Genomic DNA, 20,945 nt, shown 5'->3' on the forward strand with positions numbered 1-20,945 from the left:
TTTTTTTTTTGCGTAACGTAAGTTCGTGCAGTTCGTTTACTGTGCAGGAAAATTGGGTTTATCTTTTGACCTGCAAATGGCACCCTACTTTCAAGCGGGTGTGTGTGTTTGTAGATATGTCGTGCATGCTCCCTGACCTCCATTAATTTCTCAGCATTGGTTTAGACTGCGAGCGGTTTACCAGAATATAGTCAGCTAGCAGGTGTGACACACACACACACACACACACACACACACACACACACACACACACACACTGATACTGGTTTGTGGTTTGTCTCTGACAAAATACACACTGTGTTTTTAGCAGTAACTACAATGTAATCCTACCAGTAACACACAGTGTATGTGAGTATTTTTAAAGCATGGGAAAAAAACCTAATAGCTAAGGTTTTCTGAATTTTAAATTAAAAAGCATAAAATAAAATAATAGTGGCAACATGTTTAAGACTTTAATTGTTACAAGAATACCTTTGTGTCATAAGAAATTAATAAAAAAGAAAGAAAAGATGGAGGAGAAAGGGCCAAAGCGAGGGTTTTAAATGATGTATATAAATATGCAGCTTTTTGCAGTGATTCATCCACAATACCTTCACCAGAGGTTGATGGAGAGAAACTGATACTGGGTTTATCCTAGGCACACATTTGAATAGCGAGGATGGTTTCAGACACCTGCTCGTATGTAAGTGCATGTATGTTTTGACGTGGTCACATGCTCATGTTTGTGTTTGGTGGTTTGTGTTAGCACAAGAACTTCAGTGAAATCAGGCCACCCAGTTTCAGTGTGAGATACAGAGTTTTCTTCCTCTCGGTGTAAGAGCAGGTGAATCTTTTCACGAAATGAAACCAGAGAGAAAGGATTATCTTGGAATTCAGTCCTGTTTCACATCATCCCTGAAGCCATTAAAGTGTGTGTTTTGTTTAGTTTTATAGCCACTACCATCATTATTGTAATTCCTTAATAATCTGATAAATACTTACTAAATTAATTGCTAAATCAGAGGATGAATGAAATATATCAATTCCTTTTACGATGTTCCGTACTTCCTGTTTTTACAATGAGTTGTTGAAATAGTGGTTGCTCATTTGCAAGTGCACGGTTAGCATATGTACAAGTAGTCCCCATGAGCCCCTCTTACTTGATACTGAAATCTTTTTTTATTTGCAAGAGGAGCCAATCAGAGGACCGATGGCTTAAAGGAAAAAGTAAGGGAGCCAAATGGCTTGTTTCAAACAGTGAAGGATTGCACCAAGGTTTGATAAAAGATCAGGAAGGATGCTGTTTCAACTTAATCCTGCTAAGCTTCTCTGGTAGAACATAAAGCTGAAAATACATGGATCAACGTGGATCTCAGAAGATACCTCGTCATCATTTTCTTATAATTTCTAAAAGAGAAAAAGTGCTGATAACAGTAGTTGCTCATTAAATATCAATCAGTCAGTTAATAGATTAATTTGCTAATTATTGGCTTCATACAGTAATCACCCACAAATTTAAGCTGTTTATAAAACCCTAAAACAGCTCTGACCTATAAGGACATGGTGTGCAGAAATGTTAACACGGGTAACACATGTCGACGTTACATCAACATGAATATGAGACGTTGTTTTCCACTCTTAACTGTTTGGTCAGCTGTTTTTTTAACTGTAATCTTTTTTTTTTTTTTTTTTTGTGTCCCGTTTGGATCTTTAGCCATCAGAATTGTTGTCTTAAGGCCAAGAAAGATGCCAAGCGGATTTATTTTACCAAGTGGATCATCATGGCCTTGCCATATTGGTCCATTTGATTGACCTTTATTATAATTATGTATTTATTTTATTTTCGGTTGCTACAAACAGGACAGACGTGACTGGGGGATAGGACAGGGAGAAAGAATGAAAGAAAGAGAGGGAGAGAAAGAAAACCAAAGGGGAGAAGAGACGGTGAGAAGGGGGGGAAGAAAGGAAAAAACAAACAAACAAACAAACAAAACGCCTGGATCACCTGTATGGAGAAAAAAAACAGAAGAGAAAGCAAACAACAAAGAGCAGCATAATAAAAACAGCACCATCACAATAAACTAGCTAGCAGTAGATAACAGTAGATACTAAATAATAAACGATATTGTGCAGCACGCAAGATAGACAGCGCACAATGTGCTTTGAGGCAGCAGCCAAGAAAGGTGTAGTCCGCGTCTGTGAACACCCGTGTGTACACCTGTGTGCATACCTGTGTGGATCAGCATGCTTGTATTCCAAAGGTTTCTCCATGTAACGATCTGCTAGGGAGTGTGGGGGAGCCATAGCCCACCAGGGTATGAAGCAGGTATGGAGGAGATCCAGGCCCCAGATATCCAGAGGCCCCAGAGTACAAGGACCCGAGGAGGACCACCAAAGGGAGGGGGGGAACCGTGCCACCCTCCTGGGAAGAGCTGAGTAGAGCCCCAAACGAGAGGTCACCCCGCAGCTACGGAGCAGAGGCCAGAGGGGGTTGCAGTGGCGTGCCCGCGGGCTCCGCCGGCAGCCAGCTGTGCCAGAGAGGACCGAGCTTCAGGCCCAGAGGCCAGAGGCCTGAGGGCATCCCACCCCCCGGAAGGAGCCCAGCCGGGCCACAGGCGCCCGGCCCCGCCAATCGGCCACCAGGAGTGAGCCGGTACATGCATGAGCGCCCAGCCCCAGATGACAAGGACCACCAACACACCAACGTCTAAGGGCATCAGCCACCGGCAGGGAGTGTGGTGAGGGGAGATAGGCCTCCGTACTTTAGAGGGCCTGAGATGTACCCAGAGAGGTTGAGTCTAAGACCCAACCTGACATATAGACACAGACAAACAGGCACACGCGGACACAGACGTGCATTCCCACCCCCATATGCACAACCAAATACTCGGCACTCACCCAACGTGTAGACAGACACAAATAGACACTGCACAGACAGTCGCACTCCCCAAACATACTCTATATCCCAGGTCCAGGTACCCCCGCCCCCAGAGGGGCAAGCCGCACCTAGACCCAGGAGATGTAACCCTTCTCTCTGGGGTGGAGGCAAGCGGACCACCTCCTTATCTGCAGTAGCAGGGAGGCCCCGCATCCCAGACCCCAGTCTGACGGCCAGCACCTCCTCCCAGCCCCCCAGCCCTGACGGCTAACAGAACCGGGGTGAGTGAAGACCTCAAACCTCCCTACGCCCGCTCATATGTAATGTTGTTGTGTGCTGTTCTAAAGTGCATTTAAAACTCAGGAGAGCATGGTACTAGCTTCCTCTCAGAGAGCAGCACGGCTCCTCCCGAAAACCCTCAATGTCTAAATGCATTTAAAATTGAGGGTAGGGCACCAGCGCCAGAGGTGGGTTGGAGTACAACGACCATCCTCTGGATGCTGTAAAACGTGCCCACCCCCAAGGCCCTATATGTATGTGTTATGTGAGAGTGTGAGTAATGTGGATGTCTAGGTTGCAGAATAAAATTGAGGCACAGGCGGCCAGAAGGGGACAGAGGGGGAGTGCCTCCCCTGCACCCTGGTGACATACCTGCACCCCAAGCCCTGCGTGTGTGGTCGGGTGTGGTAGAGCGGGAATAGGGAGGCAGCTGAGGATGGGGAGGGAAGAAAGGGAGGGGCAAGCGGCCCCTCCCTGGGGCCAGCTCCCCCGCTGACCCCAGTAGGCACCCCCACGCTCTGGAACCCACCAGGGCAAGGAGGCCCAGGCCCATCCGGACCGGGGCCCACAGCAGCAGCACTGCCCAGCCCCACAGAGTCCGGGGCAGCCCACCCGACTCCACCCCAGAGAAAACTGCACCCACCCCATCATCCAATCATCTCCCAAACTACACAAGACAATAGACACCCAGGTTGAGTTCATTCTCCCCCTCTCCTATATCTCTCCCCCCACCTGCAGAGTGAGCTCCTGTAGTGAGGAGACCACCTGCAAAGATGTAACAACCTCCCCACCAGTTAGAGAGCCCCCTAGTTGGGCCGATGCACCAGAGGTCCCCTGCACTGGGGCTGAGCCCCCCTGCACCCACCCGCCCACTGCTCCGGCGACACAACAGCCAGGACCCAAGCCCCCAAGGCCCGGCCAGCACCCCAGACCGGGGGGCGGAGCACCCCCAGACCCCCAAGCCTCCACGCCCTTCCCGGACCCTCCCAGGGGCAGCCAGGCTACCAGGCCAGTAACCAACGTCCGCCAGCACAGACCCTCCCCCATCTCCGCTGTACGCAGCCACAAGGAAAACACCATCCAAGAGCCCCAGAGCTTCTAACCAGGTCATGGCCACAGCCCCCAGGTTAGGCCCTCCAGGGAAACGTCCCTAGGGACTCCCCAGACGCCCTAAGGCCGTCCCTACCCCCACATCAACCACAATAGCGAAGGCAGGACCAAACCATGACCCCCCACCCCCACTAGGTGATGAAGCCGATCAAAGGAGCCCAAAGGGATTGATCAAATGTGATGGCAGAGGTTGTATCAAGACTAATGTGATCTATTAGATGGTTTTTATATTGGTTAGAATTAAGATTATTTTTATTTTTCCAGTTAATGAGGACCATTTTCTTGGCAATGCATAGGGCCGTAAAAACAACGTGGGCTGTGTTTATTTCTGCAGTGACCTCATCCAAGTTGCCCAGCAAGCATACTAAAGGGGAGGCTGGAATGTTACATTTCAGACACTTTGATAAGTCTTCACATATCTTACGCCAAAATTTCTGAACTGGTGGACAGAACCAAAGAGCATGGATGTAATTGTCCGGTGTATTTGCTGTGCAGTGTGAGCAGTTGTTGGAAGGCGTATAGCCCATCTTGAACATCCTATGACCAGTATAGTGCACTCTGTGTAATATTTTGTATTGTATTAATTGCAAACTGGGATTTCTGATCCATTGAAAGGTTTTTAAGCATATCTGAGACCAAAGGTTTGGGTCTAAGTTGATTGATAAATCTGCTTCCCATTTTGCAATAGGAAGGGATATTGATTCATCTATTTTAGAAAGTGTTCTGTATATTTTAGACAATAATTTGGGGGGTTTTAGACTAAGAAATTGTACCACACTTGGTGGTGTTTGTAATTCAGCTTCACTGGGATTAAATTTCTTTTTTACTATGGATTTAATTTGTTGATATTCCAAAAATCGTTTCTTGTTGATCCCATATTGTATAACTAGTCTGTCAAACGAAATAAAGTCTGTTCCTTCCAATATATGTTCCAAGTATTTAATTCCTTTGCAACTCCAATCTGAAAAGTTAATCATATTATTGTTTTGTAATATGTCCGGGTTGTTCCAGATAGGTGTACGTTTGCATGGGATTAATGAAGACTCTGTCATTTTTAGAAACTCCCACCATGCTGTCAGAGAAGAGCTAATATTGATGCTTTTAAAGCATTCATGTCGTTTGATGTTTGAGCTGATAAATGGTAGGTCTGAAATTTCTAGGTTATTACATAGTGCCTGTTCTACATCTATCCAAGGTTCATCTAAGAAGGTGTGTTTAAACCATCTAGAGATGAACTGAAGCCTGTTGGCTAAAAAATAGTGATTAAAGTTAGGCAGATCTAATCCTCCTTTATCCTTGGTCCTTTGTAGTGTTTTTAAGCTGATACGTGGGGGTTTATCTTTCCAAAGGAATTTAGAAATGTACGAGTCTAGAGATCTGAACCAATCTTGTGATGGCTTATTTGGGATCATTGAAAATAAATAGTTTATTTTTGGCAAGATCATCATTTTTATAGCGGCGACCCTTCCCATGAGTGATATGGGTAAAGATTTCCATCTAGCCAGGTCGCCTTCTACTGTCTTTAAAAGTGGGATGTGGTTTAATTTAGTTAATTCTGAAAGTTTAGGAGAGACATTGATACCTAAATATTTTATATTTCCACATTGCAGTGGGGAAGGAGAAGAATTATGGAAGGAGCAATTAATCGGAAGAACTGTTGATTTCGACCAGTTAATTGAATAATCTGAGACACTTGAGAAGGAATTTATCAATGCAATTACCCCAGAGATATTGGTTTGAGAGTTTTGGAGAAAAAGTAACACATCATCTGCATAAAGGCTGATTTTATGTTCTATATTCTTACATTTTATGCCCTTAATTGTTGTAGCCTGTCTAATTGCTGCTGCTAAACTAACTTTAACTGTAATCTTACCTGAAGTCATAACTCCGTCAGACTAGACTATTAGTGCTGTATGTAGAAAATGAACTAGAGGATCATCAAGTTTTGAAATGACTGCTTTATGATTACTTGCAGTCTCTGAAACGTCCGGGAGTTTCATATTCATGTGCAGCAGTAAGGAGTTTGTGATTAAAATGTGCAACAGGAAGATTGTCACAATTACACATGTTATACTTACTGTAAGTGACAGCACTGCTCAGCATATTTTTTTATCATTTACCAGTTGTTTCCTGTGGGATTGTGTGCATGTGCGTTTTGGTGTCGGTTTGGGGGCTGTATGTGGAAAGTGGGTTTCTCAAAGTTTGAGTATGGCCACACAGAAGGGCCTCAAAGCGCGTGTGTGTTTTTGTGTGTGTGAGAGAGAGGAACTAGTCCAAAAATGTATGAAGTGGGAAGTGGCTTTTTGATTAACATCAGTGTATGTTTACTGTAAGACTTTGTAATTAGTGTGACAATAAATAGACACAAGTAAAATTATATATAGATAGAATTAAATACGCAATTTCTGCAAATACTTGTGTTCATGTGTTAATTTTTTTTCGGGGGCTTATCGCATTTCCTGTTACCACCTGACAGCTTTCCTTTGTTGTTTCTCTTGTTTGGACCACTGCCTATCTTTTGCCCTGCCAAAAAGACTTCAATACATGATATCTAGTTTACATAACTGATTTTAATTGCCCTGCAAGTGGGGCTGTTTGATATAACGATATATATCGGATGACGATTTAAAAACATCTATCGTTTCATTTTACGCTATCGTTTGTTTCGTGGTGTCGCAAAATAAACTGTTTACGGCAATATTTTTTCTCCGTTTTGATGGTCACTGTAGTGGCTATATTAATTTCTTAAACTTCTCTCTTTCTCTTATATTTAATATAACCACACTACGAACGGACAAGCGCCTGTTTTTATGCGTTGTGGTTAGCAACAACAACGGTAACAGCATCGCGTGTCCGCTTGTTTATGTTCCACATAAACCTTTCATAATAAAGCTCAAGATCCTGTTGAGACTTTTCAAAATAAACAATCACGTGAAAGAGCAGATTATTTACGGATGAGAATTAAAGAGCCGTCAGGTGCTAAAAAAATAAACCTTAGACTCAAACGTTAGAACAGGCTTTTCCCCGCAGCACGCTGTGTAATAAATACTCACAAAGAAAACGGCGGCCATTACAACTTATGTCTAAAAATGTATAGTTTCATGCATCGGTTAAAACACTCGACTCCAGCTACATGACGCGGAGCTGGAAACACTTCCCGCAAGTCGAGCTGCCTGAGATTCACAGAATTTACAGAAAATGTTACATTTTTGTGATTTATATCGTTATCGGGACGATAGAATTCTTATATCGGGATATGAGATTTTGGTCATATCGCATAGCCCTACCTGCAAGGCTTTCTCTTTGTGCACCTCTGGGCTGCTTTCTGTGCATCTGCTGTTTTAGATGGAAGTCCTGTTGTGAACACAAGTGCAAGTGTTCACAGTCAAATTTCTGTTTTGCAGAAGTTTGAAGTCTACATACTTGACATGCATATCAGCAGTCATCATTGCTGGGTCTCTAGCTTAGAACCCAGAGAGCAAACAGCAGCTTTGAGCATAGGAGTCAAGAATTTATAAGTCTAAAGATGTTCGGTCAGGTGAGGAGTGCAGTTGGGAACATTTTCAACAGCTCACACGGTTATTCATAGAGTCAGACTGCTGACTCGGAGTAATGACTACTGACTACTCTGATATCCTGAAGCATCTGAAAGAAATGACTCAAACTTTGTTACAAGCCATCAAAACATTTTACCCCAATCGCATTGCATTTAAAGTGCAAGAATTTTTAAGCTGCACCAATGGAATCTTCTCTCAACACCAGCGGTGGTCCTCTGATTTGAGCTTGAGTTTCTTTTTCTTTTCCAAAAGGAAACTCTTGAGGCTCTCTGTTTTGAAACAGTGGAGAAGTTCAGGCTTGCATTGCAGATACACATGTGAAACTTCTCAGAACTGGACTTCCACAGGTTGTTTTAAAAATAGCATCAGCACTGAAAACAGCCTAGAGGTGCACAGTGAGACAACCTTAAAAATTTGATCGACCACAAATCAGAACATCAGGAATTCCTTTGGCTTTTTATGGAAAGGTTTTGTATCTGTGTTTTGGATTGCAGCTCGTACATTTGTGATGTTATGTTTAAAACAGTTTTGAAGGTTATGGTTATGTGTTGTTGACTAAAATAATAACTGAGTGATCCACAGGTGATATATTCCTTTTCTCCTCATACCCTGGCCTCTGTCCTGTTTTGCTTCTATCCATCAGGCAAGTGCGGGAGGTATGCGCCGCTTCATCAAGCCTCCGGAGTCTCTGGAGCGCTCACTGGAGCTGTCCCGCCATCGTGGCCGCAAAAGAACACAGAAGAGGCCAAACTACAAGAACCTGGGCGAGGAGGAAGATGATGAAAGGGCTGGGGGCGGAAGCAGCAGTGCAGGAGGAGGACTAGAAGAGGGCTGGGATGATGACAGTGGCAGAGGAGGAGAGAGGGAAAAGGGAAAAGGTACAGAGGGAATAGGAGCAGGTGGGAGTTCTAAGGGAAGCAGAGCGAGTGGTGAGACGGCGGAAGGTGAGTGTGTGTCTCGTTGGACACAGCAGTACAGGACTGTGTTTGTGAGTGTTTCTTCACCGCCATAAATCCAATGTGGTCTCCCATGCACTCTGGTTATCCTCAAGAGAAAAGAGAGAGAACTCTTTAAAGAAAGAACACCTGACATTTTTCACTGGAAATGTGGTGGCTTTGCTGCTTTTCATTTGCAGCTACAAGTAAATGCTTAAATGTGATCTCCATGCTTTTGCAGCTGTGTTTAAATTTATATTATACAGCCTCATCATTTTTTTTTTCAGGAAATAAAAGATTCCTGGAAAAAGTAACAGGAGTAAAAAACAGGCAACGCTGCACAATCAGAACAGAAACCCTCTCTTTAGCTTGTTTTAAGATGAGGACTCCCTCTTTTTGCCGCATACTCTTCTTGGCACCATTTAATTTCCCCATGATTATCATGGCTACCACTGATCTTGTGCTGAGCACAATCCACGTAGCAGTATCGGTTCCCACAGCGATACACCATCCATCCTGTGCTCCTCATCTCTCCGCCTGTCTCTCACTCCTGCTCTGTGTGTGTGTGTGTGTGTGTGTGTGTGTGTGTGTGTGTGTGTGTGTGTGTGTGTGTGTGTGTGTGTGTGTGTGTGTGTGTGTGTGTGTGTGTCTATATTAAAATGTGACCATTTCACGCATCTGAAATGATTCATTTTTTATGCTTTGATTTATACTGAGGCATTAACAGCTTCAACCTTTTTTTTTCTTTACTCATTTTTTTAAAAGCACAAATGTGGTCATGGGCTGCAGGGGAAGGTGGTTTCAGAATGACATGAGTACCATTTGGGATGGAACAAAGACGCCTACCACTGTTAACTGATAAAACAAGTGATAAAATTGCCAACATTTTAAAGAATAAGTTTAAAAATAGATCTGTTTTTCTTCATAATAGATTTAAATATTCCTTTGTCTATTGATGTGTTACTATTAATTACTAATTTTAACCTGCTTGCTCTAAATACTGTGAGGAACACATGTGAGGTTTCCTGGCAGCTTTAGTACGTTTTAAGACCTTCAGACTTCAGTTGGTCCATACGTTTTAGAGCCTCTTTGTTTCGTGTCTGTAAGTGTGCTAAATTTGTGATGTGAATGTGAATGACACTCTGTAAGGTAGGTGGTTCTCCAAATATGTGGAGATTTATGTAAGTAAATACTAAGTATGTATCTCGGTGTGTGTGTATCTGTGCAGAGATAGAAATGGTGGTGATGGAGAAGTGTAAGGTGCCAGAGCTGACAGAGCAGAACATCACTGATGAGGAGAAGACAGCTGCAGCTACTCGCACACACACACAGAGGAGCAGGTACATGCACGCGCGCGCGCGCACACACACACACACACACACACACACACACACACAAACATACGTGAGTGCAGTGCGATGTAAACCTCATCTAAAAGTCTAAAGAATTGAAAATGGGAAAGACAGAATTGTTAACTGAAGCTATGTTCTCTTTATTGTCTCTTTCTCGCTCCCTGCAGGCCGTTCTTAGACATGGTGTACAGTGCCCTTGACTGCACCAGTGACGACTACCACGCACTGTTTGTCCTCTGCCTGCTTTACGCTGTCTCACACAGCAAAGGTAAACAAAAGCTCACTGTTAACATCATCTGTCCACAGCACTTCCAAGGAGGTTTTGTCATACCCAGATATTCCTTTGCAGGCTTGTGATGTTTACTTTGTAATAAGATGGTTTTTATCTTGCTCTAAAGGTTCTAGGAGTCATAATTTAACTTTCTACAATTGTTGTCAAACGGTAATTCTTAATGAAATTAATTAAAGACTGATGTTCTTAGATTTCACATTGTATGAAAAAACCCTTTCCATGTAACTTTTATCACTTCTACAGAATCTACAGCTGCATAGTTTCTTATTTAGAGTCTCTTAATCACCTCCCTTCTCATCTCCTCCTGCCTTTTCCTGGCATAAACCTTTTGACATGTAATAATAAGGCTTTTGTCTCTCTATTTAAGTGAATGAATATGAAGTAACAAAGAAAATTATTGACATCTGTTTGCTCCAAGGGCTGTATGATTGTTCTCTTTAAAATACATGTAGATTCATTTGTTTGTATACAGCAAATGGTAAATGGACTGGTTCTTATATAGTGCTTTTCTACTCTACCTGAGCACTCAGTGTTACACAGCACTGTGCAAAGGTCTTGGAAATAGGTGCAGTAATTTATTAAAACATGTGAAGGCATACAAGGAAATGCAGTACATGAAGCAAAAAGTTTCTGTTGTAACCAGCTTGAGAGTCAGTGTCTGGTATTATGACCACTGTTATTCTTCATCGCAGCCTGAACTTTCTCAGGCAACTTTCTTCTGATTTCTTTAAGTAGTCTTTAGGAATACCTCTCCAGGTTTCCTGAAGGACATTCAGAGCTCTTCTTTAGATATTGGCTGCCTTTTGTTTTGTTTTTTGCCAAGGTGATCTCGCACTGCTTCAGTAATGTTGACGTCTGGGGAGGCCAATCCATGACTGATAGTGATCCACTGTGTGTATTTCTATCCAGATATGCTTTCACTGCATTGGCAGTGTGTTTGGGATCAATGTTAGGCGGAAAAGTCTATACCTTTAGTATTGCATGGTGGATCAAAATCCATAAATTTTGACCAGATTTGCAACACCAGTTGGAAAAATGACACCTCAAACTAGAACTGAGTCTCCACACTGTTTTACAGATGGCTGCAAACCTTTGTACCTCTCTCCTGAATACCTCTGTAGATACTGACAACAATTTGAACCAGAAATTTAAAATTTGCATTCATCACTCCATCAGACCTGTTGCCACTGATTTCTGGTCCAGTTCTTTTGTAATTTAGCATACTTCAGTCTTTTCAGCATTTTTCCTTAAGAATGACTTCTTGACAACTCACCTTTCCACTGAGACTATTTCATATAAGGATTCAGTGAACAGTAGAAGGATTTTTTCCTATTTCATAAAACATGCAGTTTCTTCTCTTGTAGAATAGAATTAAATGCCGTTTCACTATACAGATGTCCCCCACTTCTTCAGTTTCTTCACAGTTTTTACGAACACACTCCACATTTTTGGTAAACAGGTCTTTAGGAATCAGCGTCTTGGTGCAAAAATACTCTTTACTGCCTGTCAAACTGTTATCTTTTCATTCAGCTAAATACATGGGATTAAATGATGTGTTTCTGCAACGGGCTGCTAGTAACAAAGTGCCTAAAGATACAATTTAAAATTGGTTCTTTGCTAGTTTGTCTGTTATTTGTGGACACAGCAGTGGTTTATCTCGTGAGTTAGGTCCCTTTTTTATGATTACACCTCAGTTTTGACTTCATAAATAATTTTAGGTTTTAAGTAATGTCTGTGTCATCCTTCAGCTGAAAAAACCTAAATGTGGTGGAGTGGTGTCGCAGCTGTTTAGGAAGTAAAACTCTACGGCTTACAGTGATTTGCCTTCCATCTGTGCTGCTGATGAACCAATTAAACATATTACATACGTTAGATTCCCAGAATAAAGATGAGTCAAGATGACAGCCTTAATGATCGTGGCTCAGAATTAGCATTTTCTTTTACTTTGTTTTTCTGTTTAATTTGTTTGTAGGTATCAACCTTGATCTTCTGGAGCGTCTGCAGTTGCCAGTTCCAGACCAGGAGAGGAGTTCTTACAGCGTGGTCCTCGTAGAAAGACTTATTAGAGTTATGAGCCAAGCTGCACTGCCAGGTGACGCACACACACTTCCACATTTGGTGTGGTGTTTCATACCTTTAAAAAAGAAAAAAAAAGTACCTTCTTTTTTTTTTTCTTTTGATGTTCATTTTATTTGCATATTGCTAAGCTGAACATATAGTGTATGCACTGGCACACTGAGCAAAAACATTTGTTACGAGAATTTCTAACCCAGAAAATGCAAATGAGGTAGAAATTTTAGCTGTTAAAGCTCACAAACCATGTATAGACATTTTGCATGATATGATGCATGTGATGCATTTCTTAGATTTTTGACCTAACAGGAAACAATGTGTTATATTAGATACTTATTTATGCATTTCTCTTGCTTGTGTGCAGATGGTAAAGTGCGTCTAGCTACCCTCGAGCTGAGCTGCCTTTTGTTAAAGCAGTCTGTGTTGTCTGGGAGCAACTGTATTATCAAAGACGTTCATCTGGCCTGCCTGGAGGTACAGCACACCCAAGCATGCTCCTGTGACATTTCAACAGTCCTGTTAGCAGACTTTATGACTCTTACAAACTGCTTGAGGGAACATGGGACCTCAGCAGGAAGTGAAATGCTGAAAATTGTGTCATCCATAGGAGTGAAACAACCCTTTTCCATGTAATTGTGTCACTTCTGTAGAATTCACAGCTGCAAGGCTTCTTGGTTAGAGCCACTTAGTGACTGATGATATTTTTACAGATCTCCCATCTGCCCCCTGTTTAAACACTGACATCCATTTTTTCTGCAGCCCACACTGTTTTACATATTTGGGTTTTGTTTTGTTTTTTTGTGATCATCCTTCAGGGTAATACTCCCTTTGTTTTTTGCTTTTTTGCACGCACATAAAGTTCTAGGAAGAAATTGCACAGCTGTCAATGAGTTCCTTTTCCTTTTACAAAATTCACAATTTTAAACTGAAACCTTATCTTGGTCATTTTAAAAGCTTTTATTTTTCGCAGCAGGTTTGGTGAAACTGTTTTTTTGGTATCGGTTAAACATCACTTGGGGGTTTCTGCTTGGAGAATTTCCCACCTCTGACACAGTTTAATAGAAATGAAGACACACTTTTTTTGGGGGGGTCCAGGCTGTTTAAGCTTAAATGGTTATGTTGACGGTTTAAGTGCTCATTATGAGCATTATTAGCCAAACAAGCAGGCTTTGGACTGCTATAAACTCTCAGTTTCCAAGACTGGCTTTCCTGTTCAATTTGTACAAAAGATTATCCTTTATACGGGCATTTTGGGCATCAGCTCACAGGAGGAGCACAGCAACCCTACCACATACTGCACGTCAAGCCTCCTGTTTGCTTAATTTAGGTCTAACGGCTAATATCACACAGATGGTGATCTGACCATGGCTATAATTCATCCTACCCTAATTCAGGGTCTAAGGGGAGCTGGAGCCTATCCCTGGACAAGTCCCCAGTCTGTTGCAGGGCTAACACATAGAGAGAGACATCCATTCACATTCACACCTACAGTCTATTTAGGATTATTAATTTACCAAACCCTATGCTTGTCTTTAGACTTTGAGAGGAATCCAGAGAGGACTCTTGCAGGAGAGAAACCACACAGAAAGACTTCAGATTAGATTCAAACTTAGGACCTTTTTGCTGTGAGCTGGCAGTGCTAACCGCTGCACCGCCATATGGCCCATATAATCTAAAACTTACATTTTAAACTCATTGGAAGAGCTTATAATCATCCATAATCAACCATTTTACTAACTTTCAGATCATTACTTTCATCACAGCAGCATTTAAAACACACACAGGCATTGACGTTACAGTTGAATTACACTTACAGGTTCCTGTGAATGTAATTCACTAGTGGGTTTTTATTTAGTATTGTTGACATGTCTGTCTTTCTCAGGAACAGCAGTCAGTAACACAGTTTTTGCCTTTACAAGTAAAGTAAGCTGCTGGATAAGTGGTGCTCACTGAGACTATATCTTATCAATGTCCATAGAACAACTTATCTGGAAAATTCCATTGCAGATTTGACATTTTATTATACTGCGTTATTTTCCAGTAATGGCAATAGCAGAATTATTTAGAGGAATTGAGCCATGTTATGGGAAATACACTTAATGGCTTTGAAAGATTTGATATGAGGTATGATAGGTCTTTCTGTTACCAGCTAGCTGAGAGACAATAAATAGTTAGATGAAGAGGGGGAAAAAGAAAAAAAGATTTGCAATTTGTTTTTTAGTGTTTTTGTGCAGATGAAACCACAGATATCTGACACAGATACGGACTTGAGCTTCTAGTAGAGGAAAAACTGCTTTCGGTTGAAGCACAAAATATAATGCAAATCCTTTACAGTTTTATCTCACCCTGTATCCTCCACTGTTATCTGTACTCTGTGCTTTTTGCATGCTACATGTTTATTTGTGAGTCTTTGTATGTGTTTATGAGTCTGTGTGTGTGTGTGTGTGTGTGTGTGTGTGTGTGTGTGTGTGTGTGTGTGTGTGTGTGTGTGTGTGTGTGTGTGTGTGTGTGTGTGTGTGTGTGTGTGTGTGTGTGAGATACCCGAATGACTGTTCAGACTGTCATGTTTGTGCTTGCAGGGTGCCAGAGAGGAGAGTCTGCATTTACTGCGACAGTTCTACAAGGCGAGTACATAATAACACAGATTCACTCATTCATATGCTAACCTATAAAAATAAGAGCCTTGCTTTTATGTCTCACCTGCCCCCACATTGAATTGTATATCAGTATGAAAGAAGTGTAAAGAACTTACACGGTGATTAACATTGACATTAGCGTTAAACATTTAAGTGTTTAATGTTGCAACGAGAGATTTTTGGCACTCGTACAATGTAAAGTTTGTTGTTCTACCAGACAGACAAGGATAATTTACAAGGAGTCTAAATAGGAAGTTAAAAAAAAAGTCTGGTTTTAAATCCAGTCCTTCTTGAATAGTCTCTGAACCGAAGTTCAATCAGCACCTGCCGGTAAATTCTGGTTTGTCTGACAATGAAACTTTACAAATGAAAGTAAAACCTTCTGGAGATAAGACTTTATTGTAGGTGCATGAGACACTGACAATAACTGGAGCCATTTCTCTGAAGGTACTGTATAGGAGACAAAACTGAAAGTGTTTTCCATACCCTATATGTCATAGTTGCATGCTTAAATAGCCGGTAGCTGGCTTTCTGTTTCATTTTGATAATTTGAATATCAGTTTTGGCATCAGTCATGATTCTGTTATTTGCGACATTTGGGAAAATGTTGAAGAGAAGTGACTGAAAATAATACCAAAAAAATTTTTAAATCTTGTGACTAAACAAAGGAAAACCACTCAGAAATGTTTAATGCTGTTTTTTTGTTCATTTGGAGGTTTTGCCTTCACAGAGAAAAAATTTATTGGTGCAATTATAAGCTCAGAGTGGAAATTTTTAAGGTTCTGTGAGTTTGAACAGGGTTTTCTGATGAACCACAAAAAAAACAAACCAAAAGAAAAACAAAATTGTAGTTAAATATTCAGAAACTTTAACATGTCCAGTGGACATAGACAAATTTGAAGAGATTAATTTATTTGGACAAGAGGATATTTGATCATCTTTAAAACAGTGCTATATAAAATTTAGTGTATTTAAACAAAAACTAAAGGGGGAAGCCATTTGTTCAAAGAGCAAAAACATCAGCAGTGCTATAATATTCTTCTGGAGGAAAAATGAGTACACCATTGGCCTTAGAAACTGGAAACTCAGCCCACTTTATTAATGACATAGTCTTTCATTTGAAATGTGATTTAGGTTTTCTCTCATATGGCCTTCCTGTTTGTACTTCCCCCCACAGCTTTTCAGTGAGATTCTGATTTTGTGTGTTTACTGCATTGTAAAAAAGAGGAATAAATCATTTTTGTGACTGGTTGCTAGTAACAAAGCGCCTAAAGATACATATTAAAATTGGTTCTTCATGTGGACACAACACTGGGGCATAGCTTGAGTTAGGTGTTTTTTTATTCTTGAATGATTCATTGGTCCGTGTTAAGTGGTTAATCAAAAAAAGATTCTGAAAATGATCAGATACTGACTTTGAAAGACCTTTTAGAAAGTCTGCAGTGCTCCAGGCACATGATATGAGTAAATAAAAACTGACCAGAAAACTGTGCGCTTGGACACAAAAAGTAAAGAACTAACAGTCAGCTCAAGAGTTTTCCACACTTTCATATGCAATCATAGACACTTGGTAAATAAAGCTGAAGCAATAAAATCAGTTGGCAGTATACTGATAATCTATTATCAATATTCCATGGATCACACTACGGTTTTGACTTGAAAATCAATTTTAAGTCCGTTTAAGTCATGTCTGTGTCATCCTTAAGCTAAAAAAAGTAACAGAAAATAACACATTTGAGTGTTTTGCTTTCTGTCTGTGCTGCTAATTAACCAAGTTAATGCTAAGTATGTTAAAAGACAATACCTTCAACCTACACAGGTCTTTGTGTTTTTACCCTTCAGCTGTTAAAGGCTGGTAGGCTATTGTTGTCACCCCGCTGGATGGGCCGACGTGGACACCCACTTTTGTGAATGTGATAAATCAAGAATGAGACGACCGATTTTGAAATTGATACCATAGGTGCATCTACTTAAAATCTCAGACAAGTTCGAATCTCAGTGTCCTCAACCTTAAGGTCAAAGTCAGAGGTCAAGTCTTCTGACAGTCTTGAAATGCAATAACTCCAGAAGGATTTTCACATTTATACCATACATGTGTCTACTAAGAGACTGATTGGCAGCACTGGCACCTGCCAGTATTTTTATTTTTTGTGGCAAGCACATGAAGTTTAATTTAATACAATTACTAATTTATATTAAATAATATCACATCATATTATATAATACTTTTATATAATTTAATATAATTGCCATTTAGATCTGACCTTTACTTGATTTCTTTTTGAGAAATTCATCGGTTGTTTGGCTAATGTGTTTTGGATCATTATTCAGCTGAAAAGTCTGCTTCTGTTTGAACATCACTTTCAGATCAATGATCTTAAATCTTAGAGCTCTCTGTATCGATCTAGAAGGTCGGTAGTTGATCTTTCGGCTCCTTCAGTCTGCATGTCAAAGTGTCTTTGGGCAAGATACTGAACCCAGAGTTGCCCCTGATGTATCCACTGGAGTGTGACTGTGTGAATGTTAGGTTAAAAACACTTGGGCATAGGAAAAAAGCCCTGTCTGTCCGTGTCTCTGTTTATAGTACATTATGCCAAAAGACCTGCCTTTCAGTTGTTTGACAAATTGTTCTTTTTGGACAGGAAACATCTTGCTTTCTACAAAGTGAGGGTTTTTTTTTAGTGCATATTAATTTCAGCTTTTAAAATCTCAATTTATTTTGATTATATCACCATTAATATACACTGTTTGAAAGAGAATCAGGTGGTGGTGTGTTTGAACACGTCGGAAAAGTCACCAGTTCTTTTCTACGTCTGCCAATTCTGAATGTACTTTACACTGAAGAAGAACACCTTGTTCTTATTAAACTGTCATAGACAAACTGTTTGCATAGGCAGGTAATGCAAATGTGTCAAAAGGTAAAGGTGTCAAAAAGAAACCGAAACCATATCAAGTGTCTCAAAAAAGATCCTCGTGAACTCTGTAGACCGTAAACATGTGTCTGTGTCTTGTTTCTTTCTGGCCTGGATATTCTGTTTAATATTACACCTTAATTTTTTTGATGGGGAATTGACAGATGAGATGGACTTGTGCCCTGTGCTCCTAATAGCATGTTTATTATGACAGGGCATGCATAAGCTTGTTATATTAGCTTGGGAACAGTACTTTGTTTCTTGTGTGCAACAGTAGAAGAATGTCATTACACTGGGAAGTTGACCGTGGACCCAAATAAACCAAGCACAGGATTATATATAAAAGTGTTACTTAACATGTATCTATGGGAAAATGTGCACTTGCATATGCTGTTTTTTTGTTTTTTTTCACACTCTGCATGCACAGACTTGCACCCACAAAAAAAAAATCCCCAGAAAGCCTTTCACCCAAAATGGTTTTCTTTAATACTGAATGTATTTATTTTCTGCCCCCGTTTTCTCTTGTTTTTAAACTTCTTTTCAATGTCACTGTCAACACAGGGCGAAGAAATCTTTCTGGACATGTTTGAGGACGAATACAGGAGCATGACGGTGGGTTAGCCTTCGTTTAATATTTGCTTTCCTCCCCTCCCTGTTCAAAATGAAACATCAGCCCGACTTTGCAAGCACATTTCTCTTTCTGCTATTAGGTCTGGGTGTTCTCATACAATGTCATCTCTATGTTGCAGAGTAAGCCACTGAATGTGGAGTATCTAATGATGGATGCCTCAATACTGCTGCCACCCACTGGCACTCCTCTGACCGGTATTGACTTTGTAAAGAGACTTCCTTGTGGAGACATGGAGAAGACACGCAGGGTGCGTCCGCTCACACACACAAGCTCAGTGACTAGGGATGGGTATCGTTTAGGTTTTATCCGATACCGGTGCCAAATCGGTACTTTTGAAACGGTGCCGGTGCTTAAACGGTGCTCAAACCGGTGCTCAAACCGGTGCTTAAAGAATGGAGAACACAAAATTGGTCCAAAAACCTCTCATGTTCAGCTGTTTTTTTGTAAAAAGATAACAATTTTAGCCTTTTCTGCAGCTATGGGGCATATATGGTATCACTCTTGGCTGGAAGCAGTGCTTAAACAATGGAAAAAACACAAACTTTGTCCAAAAACCTCTCATGTTTAACTGTTTTCCACTTTTTCTTTGGTCATTTTAGCCTTTTTGGCCAGGGTGAAGGGAGTATCTGCCATCAAACAAGAAGACAGCCGCATGTAGCTATGATGATGTTTGCTAGTTCACCTTACATGCATTAATGTAATAACGTGGTTAGCCTACTCAACGTAAATTACACACGAACAACATTAAGCTACTCACGCAGAGAAGAACGGCGGCTGCTGCCATCATCATCCGTCATCATTTCTGCTACACTGGCAGGGCTAGGGGCCAGGACTCTATTCTTCGGGTTTTTGGGGGATGTTGCTCCGGGTCCGATAACTGGCAACCCACCCGCAGTAGATGTGCACGGTGTGAGGTCTCGCAGCAAGCTATCAAATACGGCGCATTTCTCGGCTTTTAAAAAAAAACGCTATGCGTCGCCAGGTGTTTCATCGGATTTGAGGTTTTACCTCCTTTGACAGTATCACAGTATCAGCTTAAAGCACTTGTTGCTGCTGAGTTTGCATCTTTTGCTGTGAAATACAGCCAGACTTTTGACCGCTTGGACTTAGGCATTTTTAATCTGTAGCTCTGCTCTAAAAGAACGTACGTACCTGGACCCGCCTACTATCCTCGGAAACGTAAAATGATTGGCTAGAATCTAAAGTGTATCACAGCTCAGGAAAAAAAAGCACCGAAATAAAGCACCGAAATGTGCGCTGCTTTTCGGTCTGGTTACTACCGTTTATGTCAGAACCGGTGCCGATGGGTACCGGATACCCATCCCTATCAGTGACAGTGTCCTGGATAAATCTATTGTTGTAGCTCATGCTGGCTGTTCTTGGTACACTTCCAGAAATATCAGTCCTCACAAATGAGAAGCAGACAGGCAAAAGAAAATCCACTCACACACCCAAGTTCAGTGGACATACACAGACAATCAGGACTTGTAGTTGAGTTTTTCTTGAAGGGTTGTGGCACATCGAAGCAAACCAGTGAAATAATTTTCACTTAGAAGAATTTTAAAAAAGGTTTGGAGGTTTTTTGTGATCAAAGGTTTGCATCCGTCATCTAAAAAAACTCTTATTAGGATTTTTAGAGGAGCACTGTTGGGTGTTTTTTCTTATCCTGTGTTTAAAACTGCCAGTTTTAGACAGAAGGTTTATTGTAGCATGCAATTTCTCTGTATGTGTTTGTGCCTGTTTGTTTATGAGTGGGCCTTCTCATCTCTTCAGGCGATTCGGGTTTTCTTCATGTTGCGGTCCTTATCACTTCAGCTTCAAGGAGAACCCGAAACACAGCTCCCTCTGACCAGACCTGAAGATCTGATCAAGACAGACGATGTCTTAGACCTCAGTAAGACGCACACAGAGACACAAAGGCATACTCATTGTACACTGTGTAATACCAGACCACAAGCTACAGCTGCTGTGCAGATTTATTTCCATGCTTACAACAGGATAAAAGAATAACGACACGAGATTGTCACATTTCTTCTCTCACTCACGCTCTTCACCCAGTAGGTATACAGCACAGATGCAACACACTACTGTGGGTAAATGCACATACAAGCACTCGTAACCACAGCAACACAGAGACGAGCTTGAGGAACAATCACAAACACCTGTGCACAGAGGTTTATCTTACACAGAGATAACCTGAACCGTCTTCTCATATTGTGCACAGGTTTGTAGTTGTTACATGCAGACGTAATAGAAACTTACACGTGGTTAGCTCTGCTCTGCTGTTGAGGATCGCAAGTATAACTGCAGA

At 41.2% G+C, this 20,945-nt stretch overlaps 1 protein-coding gene across 3 annotated transcripts in view; it reads left to right on the plus strand.

Annotated features, from left to right (window-relative positions):
• clec16a (C-type lectin domain containing 16A) overlaps positions 1-20,945 on the plus strand; it is a 58,193-nt gene that overhangs the window by 17,480 nt on the left and 19,768 nt on the right. For 2 of the 3 annotated variants that reach the window (XM_084926429.1, XM_084926431.1), the window contains exons 10-18: positions 8,447-8,747; positions 9,967-10,078; positions 10,258-10,358; positions 12,355-12,474; positions 12,820-12,929; positions 15,035-15,079; positions 18,565-18,615; positions 18,753-18,881; positions 20,408-20,528. In XM_084926429.1, coding sequence (XP_084782555.1) covers positions 8,447-8,747; positions 9,967-10,078; positions 10,258-10,358; positions 12,355-12,474; positions 12,820-12,929; positions 15,035-15,079; positions 18,565-18,615; positions 18,753-18,881; positions 20,408-20,528 — 1,090 coding nt within the window. The remainder of the gene's footprint in view (positions 1-8,446; positions 8,748-9,966; positions 10,079-10,257; positions 10,359-12,354; positions 12,475-12,819; positions 12,930-15,034; positions 15,080-18,564; positions 18,616-18,752; positions 18,882-20,407; positions 20,529-20,945) is intronic. The other variant, XM_084926430.1, reaches the window with a different exon arrangement.

The sequence above is a fragment of the Perissodus microlepis genome, chromosome 4 (genome assembly GCF_051167445.1).
Source record: "Perissodus microlepis isolate ML-2025 ecotype Zambia chromosome 4, ASM5116744v1, whole genome shotgun sequence".
In the NCBI taxonomy this organism is placed as follows: Eukaryota; Metazoa; Chordata; class Actinopteri; order Cichliformes; family Cichlidae; genus Perissodus; species Perissodus microlepis.